General features: G+C 33.3%; 1 protein-coding gene across 3 annotated transcripts; it reads right to left on the reverse strand.

Annotated features, from left to right (window-relative positions):
* Window positions 1-1,500: 1,500 nt before the first annotated feature.
* On the reverse strand, window positions 1,501-7,949 carry LOC145115600 (uncharacterized). 3 transcript variants are annotated; one of them, XM_079051923.1, is made up of 5 exons: window positions 6,940-7,949; window positions 5,312-6,271; window positions 4,221-5,180; window positions 2,202-2,434; window positions 1,501-1,850 (listed from the first exon to the last, which is right to left on the reverse strand). In XM_079051923.1, exons 1-4 carry the CDS (start codon window positions 7,849-7,851, stop codon window positions 2,360-2,362), a joined length of 2,907 nt encoding a protein of 968 aa, XP_078908049.1. In that variant the 5' UTR covers window positions 7,852-7,949; the 3' UTR covers window positions 1,501-1,850; window positions 2,202-2,359. The 3 variants fall into 3 exon arrangements, with proteins under 3 accessions (XP_078908049.1, XP_078908050.1, XP_078908051.1); XM_079051924.1 differs by having other exon boundaries at window positions 2,202-2,429; window positions 6,940-7,948; XM_079051925.1 differs by lacking the exons at window positions 1,501-1,850; window positions 2,202-2,434 and adding an exon at window positions 2,825-3,993 and having other exon boundaries at window positions 6,940-7,948.
* Window positions 7,950-8,232: the final 283 nt, after the last annotated feature.

Consider the following 8,232-nt stretch of genomic DNA (forward strand, 5'->3'; position numbering starts at 1 on the left):
TAAAAGTTCTATTATTTTATTCTAATGAGGTTGACTTTTAAAAATATACGGAGTTGATCTCGAGTTAATTTAAAAAATATATACACAGTTGATCTCGAGTTGAGCTTTGACTTCCTTTTTCAAATTGCATAAAAACTCATAAACCACATTGCACCATATTATAAGCTTTAGAATTTATTTTGTACGGTTTATGATTTTCACAAATCTCAAACCACATATTCAGTGTGATTTTGTTATTCTGACTATAAATCACACTAAAATACCCTTAACCGTTGTATTTGAGTGGTATAGTGAATAGTCAAATCCTTATTCTAATAAATGAATAAGTTTATTCTTCTATTGCTAAGTGTCATATTATTAGAACTCCTCATTAATATTGTATGTTACATATAATGCCACTTGTCAACCTATTAATTATCAATTTCAAATTTCAAATTTTAAAATTTTCACTCTAATTACATTAAATTATTAATTGATTCTTCATTTTAAATTTCAAATTTTAAAATTTTCACTCTAATTACATTAAATTATTAATTGATTCTTCATTTTAAATTTCAAATTTTAAATTTTTTCACTCTAATTATATTAAACTAATAACATTATATTAAAAAACTAAAATTAAATTAATACATATTATAAGGTGATATAACTTCACGTATTTATTTAAATCAAAAATTATAATTTTATAGAACTAAAAAAATATCTCTTAAGTAATAATTTATTTAAAAGAATTGATTAATATCTTTGATTTTTTAATATGAAAGTTTAATTAATTTTATAACCGTGGTTCTCACGGGTATAAACTAATACATATATAAACCCTTAGCTAGTATTCAAATTTGTAGATTTCATCTATTTTCTTATTTCTTAACATTAATGTAAACTTTTTCAGTTACGTGATACTCTTTTTATCTATTTTTATTTAACAAATAAGAGTATATTATAAATTTTATAAACAAAAAAATGTTGATATTATTAAATACCATCATTTATTATTTAAAAGGTTAATGTTGTTTTAAAATAATTCATATTTATACAATTTATAAAATATATTTTTTATATATAAATATTTAAATAAATTTCAACCAAAATTAATTGAAATAGAAAATAAATATTGAAAATCAATGAGCAGCCCATTAAATCAATTAGAAACTTGAAGGTCAAATGAATAGTTCTTAATTGGTTTAATATAACAATAGTTAAAAATTATAATAAATCGAAATTATATATAATTTGACTTTGTATAAAAAATCAAACGGTTTCACCGGTTACCTTTGCTTAGGTGGCTTTTTTTTCGAATATTTTAAAAATTAAAAAATCAAATATTTCGATGTGCCATTAATTATTAGTTTTTATTTATATTTTTTAGGAACCATGTTGTTAATCCACGTTAGTTTGTCTTTATTCTTTTGGAATCACAACCACCACTTCTCATTTTCCTCTAACCCACCTCCCACCACCATCACCCTTCACCACCACCAACAAAATCTGGAGATTGATGTTGCAGGACATGAAACAGAGAACAATCATGCACACAAAAAGTAATTAGATGGAGATCGACATGACAGGTTCACCAAATGGAGTTCATGGAATTCATTGTGTTCTACAACCCACACTACCTAATCTCACCCTGCCTCTAGTAATGCCCTCGTATAGAACTTCCCTAAAATTGGCAATCGTAACCGGAAACTAGAAATAAATAACCACCGAAAAATTCGTCTCCACGTCAGATGAATTTGACCTGCAACACCAGTTTCCTCAGTAGTTCCAGAAATCGCAAATCATAAACCAGTCGTTCATATGGGTTCTTGAAAGAGAACACAAATCGAATACCAAATTCTTTACTTAATCTGCAAAATAAAAATCAAAGCATTCAACGATTCATATTGTAAAATGAAGCCTGATTCTTATTTTTTCCTTTAGAGGTCAAAGAACACAGATGGGAAAAATGAATACTATCCAAATCAAAGAAACCTAGATGCAAAAAACGAAGCCTGTGCAACAAATATGGAAGAAAAAAATTCGTGGATGCAAAAACTAGAATCAAAAGCCGAACAAAACGAATTCCCAGATGCAAAAGTCGGAATCAAAATCAGAACAAAACCCAAAATTTAAAATCGGGAAATCGTGAAAAAGTCCAAATCAAGAACAAAATCCATTATCTAATCTAAAATCATAATAAAAAACAGAACTTGATATACCTGTTTGTGAGGCCGAAGAACTTGAAGTATGGAAGGAGTTCACAAAGAGGGACGATGGAGAACGACTGGAAGTCCTTTTCAGCAAAAATTTTACACAAATTGAAGCTTCGACCTGTTTTGGAAAAACAGATGGTGAAATCACCAGTCGACGGTGGGAATCAGGGATTCTGATGATATGTAAGCGTCAGATCAATGGCAAACGCCGTCTCCTCCATTGAAGCCGTCAACCTAATCTAACAAATCAGAATCAGAATTAGCAAATTGGGAAAAAGAACCTAGAAACAGGAAATCAGAAACTAGAAGCAAATCAGAATCGGAAACCAACAAATATCGGAACCCACTTGCAAAGGTGAGAAGGATGCGTGAAGAAGAAGCATAGGAGGAGGAGGAGGCAAGAAAAAGAAAGAGACGTCCGATATATCCAAGGTTAAAAAATTAATTATAATTATAAATACCAAAATATATTATTGCTTATGTGGATTATATGATGTGGCTCCTAAAATATAAAGATAAATTAATTATAAATACCATGTCAGCCTTATTGCCGGGTAATCTGATAAATTCGAGCATAATGGCTTATTGACAGGTCAAATATGAGTTTAGTGGTCTATTGCGCAAAAAAATAACTTTAGTGACCAAATCGGATAAATAACAAAACTTTAATGTGTTACAATATCATTTTCCCTACATTGATAACCTAGTCTAACTATAAAAAAATGACCCCCAACTATATACATACAAATATATACAAATTACAACAAAATCATTTTTTATTATTGTTCGACTGACTTAGACAATGTACTAAGAATGGTGTGGTGGTGTTGGTTTTGAAAAATTTGTCCAGAAAAAATCTCACGTTCTCATGCAAATATTGATTTTCAAAAGAGCTTTTATTTTGTTTATGTTTAGTCCTTTTTTTGTGCATCATATACCATCAAACTTGTTAAATTTTTTCATATTTTATCAGCAGCCGATCATAAGGGTAAAATATGAACAATTTCAACAAGTTTGATGTATAAGATTTAAAAAAAATAAAAAATAAAAACTAAATATAAACAAAATCAATAGTCTATTAGGGAGGAGGGAGTCATTCCCTCTCAACCCACTAAACCCACTGCCACATCACTTTTTCTATTTTGTTTTTCTTCATCTTTCCGAACCCACAACACACAAAAATCATATCTTTTTGAACCCACTCAATTAAAAAAAAAAAATACAAAACAATCAAATATAAAATCTTAATTAGCAATAGAGTTATCGGCGGTACCACTCCTGCTTCAACAAGTGGGTTGATTGGTTTCACTAACCCACTTAATCATCTCTCTCTACTTTCTCTTTCTTATTTTCTCTTGTACCATCTGTTTTAAAACTTGTACCTTAGTTGTTTTGTATTTTTTTTTAATTGAGTGAGTTGAGTGGGTTCAAAAAGATAAGATTTCCGTGTATTGTGGGTTCGGAAAGATGAAGAAAAATAAAAGAGAAAAAATGATGTGACTGTAGGTTCGGAGGGAATCACTCCCTCCTCCCTTACACTTTTAAATTATTTTTCATTTTAATTTTGTACCTACACACGTTCGTCTAATAATTTAAATAAATTGTAGATGTCCCTTTATCAAAACTCTAATGAAAGAGCCCAAGTGTATGGTTCACAATTGCTACACGCCTACACCACCTTCTAGGCCTACACCACCTTCTAAAAAATCGATGTCTGCAATTAAATTTGACCCCTTCTTTCACCGAAAGTTCGCTTCAATTCCAAACTCGTTCATCCATCTCTTCCTTTCTTTAATTTCTTTCCAATTACGCATAATGAAATCAAAAGCAAACCATCTTGTTAATTTTGGGATGGGCTTGACTTTCTCGATCAAAACTTATCAAACAAATAATTATTTTGTATAATACATATCATGAAATAATATTAGAGGAAGATATCACGTTTTACAATCCATCCTTGTTTTCATTCTTTCTTTTGAAAGCATAATATTAATACCTTCCAAATATTTAAATAAGACGACTTACTTGAAAATCCATTGCATCCTCAATCCTCTCGATGACGGTTTCCATCGTAGGGCGTTCCTTGACATTGTAGCTAATGCATTGGTATGCAAGTTCTTTAAATATATGAAAACACCGACTATCAATTTGATCTCTAATAAGGGGATCAATTAATTCCTCAAGTCCGTTGTTATAGTAGCGTCGTACAAGATTTATCAGAGGTTGTGGGTTACCATCTCCAAAACTCCTTCGATGGTAAGCCAACATCCCACTCAAGATTTCAAACAATACCACGCCAAACGAGTACACATCTGACTCTTTATGGAGGATTCCGCTTTCTTGGTAAATGGGATCCAAGTAAAAAACAGTACCAGCAGCTTTTGTATAGATTTCCGTACCTTGTGTATTTCTAGGGGATTGTTTCGATAAACCAAAATCACAAATTTTGGCTTCCATATTTTCATCTAGCAATATGTTTCCACTCTTGATGTCTCTGTGAATGACTCTAATTTCTTCACCTAGACTTGAGTGGATGTAGTTGAGTCCTTTTGCTACCCCTAAACAAATCTTGAGGCGTTGTGACCATGTTAGACGACCCCTCTTCTTTAAGTCTTGGAGATGATGATCAAGGCTATGGTTGCTTGCATACTCGTAAACTAAGATCATCTCATTGTCTTCATCACAGTAACCGACAAAGGAGATGATGTTGTCATGATGAAAAGTGGAAATGAACTTTAGCTCGGTAAGGAATTCATCTTTTCCTTGGTGACTTTTGAGATCAAGGCGTTTGATAGCAACTATGCAATGTTTCCAGAGCTCAGAAAGTTGTCCTCTATAGACCACACCAAATCCACCATCTCCAATCTGAGTTTCAGCACTGAAGTCTCTGGTTGCCAATTTGATTTCCTCCAGTGGAATTAGAAAACTTTCTAGGTTTTGACATTGGTGGCTTGGTGTAGCAATGGTGGAAGCTACTCCATGGTTCTGTGAAGATAAATCCATTACGTAAGATGTTACATTTATTGTTTATATTTTTTTAACTAGGCGTCAACCTGATGCAAGAATAGAAATTCATTTCACACTTTTCATTTTTAAATAACAAAAAAACAACTTACTTGAATATATTGTGCTTCTTCAATCCTCTTGATGATCCTATTCATAGTAGGTCGATCTCTTAACTTCAAACTAATGCATTGATATGCAAGTTCCTTGAATGCATGGAACGAGTGAATATTAATTTGATCTCTTATATGAGGATCAATTAAGTTTTCCAATCCGTCCTGATAGTAGTGTCGCACCAAATTTATGAGTGTTTGTGGCTCATCATCACCAATCCTCCTTCGATTATAAGCTAACATACCACTCAACATCTCAAATAATACCACCCCAAACGAGTAAACGTCTGATTCTGTGTTAAGGATGCCACTTTCATTGTAAATTGGATCCATGTAAAATGGGGTACCCACAGCAGGTTCATAGACTTCTCGCTGATTTCCGTCGACTAATATTGCCAGAACAAAACAACAAAATTTTGCTTCAAGATTTCCATCTAACAATATGTTTGAACTTGAGACGCCTCTATGTATTACTTTGTTCTGCTCCCCCAAACCCGAGTGAAGGTACTTGAGTCCTCTTGCTGCTCCTAGGCAAATCATTAGGCGTTGTTCCCATATTATGCATCGGATTTTATTAGGGTCTTTTAGATGTTGATCAAGACTTCCATTGATAGCATATTCGGAAACTATAATCCTCTCATTGCCCTCGTCACAATAGCCGATAAAAGGGATGATATTTTCATGGTTGAAGCTTGACATCATCTCAACTTCATTACGGAACTCTTGCTCTCTTCGTGAACGAGTGGGATATATGCATTTGAATGCAGCTGTGCGATTCTGCCAACGTTCAGAGAGTTGACCTTTGTAGACCACACCAGATCCACCGACTCCTACACGAGTTTCTGGACTCTTGTACCCTGTGGCCAAGTTGACCTCCTTCAGTGGGATTAGACACCTCTCCAGGTTTTGATATCGGTTCATTCGTATGGTAATGGTTAAAGCAGCTCCGTGTTTTTGTGACTAAATATAGACACAAAAGAGTTTGCTTAGAAGCGCCAAACTATTATAGTCTTATAGCATTGGGAAAATGAATTACGAGCCAACGAAGTTTCCAAAGCATTCAAAAAATTTCAATCATGTTTTGTTTGTTCAAGAAAAACCCAACGAACTTAACATTTTGTCTAAAAAAGCTCAACTAACTTACACTTTTGTTCAATTATATGGAAGTCAAAGAAGAAAAACAGATGACATAACTTATTACCATATCGGGAAACTGACTCAGACCACCAAAACCATGTTTGATCTGTTTAAAAAAACTCAACAAACTTAATCTTTTGAACAGAAAAAACATGATTGTGGTTTTTTGAACGGTTTGGAAACTTCGTTGGACTTTTTTAGACAAAAGGTTAAGTTGGTTGCGTTTTCTTGAACAAACAAAACATGATTGAGGTTTTTTGAACGGTTTGAAAACTTCGTTGGGCTTGTAAGTCATTTTCCTATAGCATTCAACTACAAAAAATCCCTAAGAAATGAAATCTACTATTTATTGTTTATGTGGTTGACAATTAACTTAGTAAGTATGAATTCATTTGAACATAGATATGAGGCATTTATATCCCGTTCAAGGAAACAATACATCTCCTAAAAAATTAGTAACTGGAGCAATATAATTAATTAAAACGGCTTACTTGGATATCCAATGCTTCCTTGATCCTCTTGATGATGGTATCCATCTTAGGGCGATCCTTTGATTTGAAACTAATACATTGATATGCAACTTTCTTAAACGTATTGAAAGAACGACTATCAATTTGACTTCTTATAAACGGATCAATTATCTGGTCCAACCCATCCTCATAGTGGCGCCGGACCAAATTCATGAGAGTTTGTGGCTTACGATCTTCAATGCTCCTTGTATCATTAGCCAGCATCCCACTCAGTGTTTCAAAAAGTAGCACGCCAAACGAGTATACGTCTGATTCTTCCGTGAGGTTTCCAATTTCAAAATAATTGGGGTCCATGTAAAAGCTGTTACCGACATAAGTTGTATCTATGGTAAGTGGCCTTGATCTAAAACCAAAATCACATATTTTGGCTTCCAAATTATCATCCAACAATATGTTTGTTGCTTTGATGTTTTTGTGTATTATTCTTCGGCTCTCTCCAGCACCCGAGTGCAGGTACTCGAGCCCTTTTGCTGCTCCTATGCAGATCTTTAGGCGTTGTTCCCATGTTAGGCAACGTCTTTTATTGGGGTCTTGGAAATGATCTTGAAGGCTTCCATTAATAGCGTATCCAAAAGCTATAATCATCTCCTTATTTTCAACACAGTAGCCAATGAAAGGGATGATATTTTCATGGTTGAAGCTCGAAATCATCTCAAGGTCATTACGGAACCCATCATGTCCTTTGAAATTACTTGGATATAAGCGTCTGAAGGCAGCTGTTTGGTTTTGCCAGCGGTTAGAAAGTTTTCCTCTATAGACACTAGCAAATTCAGCACGTCCGATCCGAGTTTCTGAACTAAAGTCTTGGGTGGCCAAGCGGATCTCCTTCAGTGGAATAACTGACTTTGCTAGGTTTACACGTGAAGAAGACATTCTCTTCTGATAATGGTGAGTATGTTTATTGATTATGGTTTGAGAATATAAGAAGAAACGAGTTGCTTAGAGATAATTATATCTGCCCCTTGCGCGTCTTCATTTATATTGGTCTTTGGCGAAAAAATATATATATAAATAGTTGATTTATAGCTGGAATCAAGTTCATATGCTATTTCTTTTAATATGACAATATACATCCACGCCTAACCTCGAAAATAATAGGAAACCCACCTAATATGACAATAGTTGACTAGAAATCAGAGGCATGCAATACCCTACCACGTCTCGATCTATCCAAAGGTCTACTATTTTGACCATTTCAATTTTTATTTATTTATTTTTTTGAGAAAATTACAAAAATGGTCCAACATAATAATA

This window comes from Lactuca virosa, chromosome 5 (genome assembly GCF_052849685.1).
Source record: "Lactuca virosa cultivar CGN04683 chromosome 5, Lactuca_virosa_CGN04683_v6, whole genome shotgun sequence".
Lineage (NCBI taxonomy): Eukaryota > Viridiplantae > Streptophyta > Magnoliopsida > Asterales > Asteraceae > Lactuca > Lactuca virosa.

Excerpts from the sequence above, each read along its gene's own strand:
- LOC145115600 (XM_079051923.1), bottom strand. The coding sequence starts at position 7,851 with ATGTCTTCTTCACGTGTAAACCTAGCAAAGTCAGTTATTCCACTGAAG. Across the intron at positions 5,181-5,311 it reads AAGAAGCACAATATATTCAA|AACCATGGAGTAGCTTCCAC; the intron begins GTAAGTTGTTTT and ends TTATCTTCACAG. Across the intron at positions 2,435-4,220 it reads AGGATGCAATGGATTTTCAA|ATTAGGTTGACGGCTTCAAT; the intron begins GTAAGTCGTCTT and ends CTGATTTGTTAG.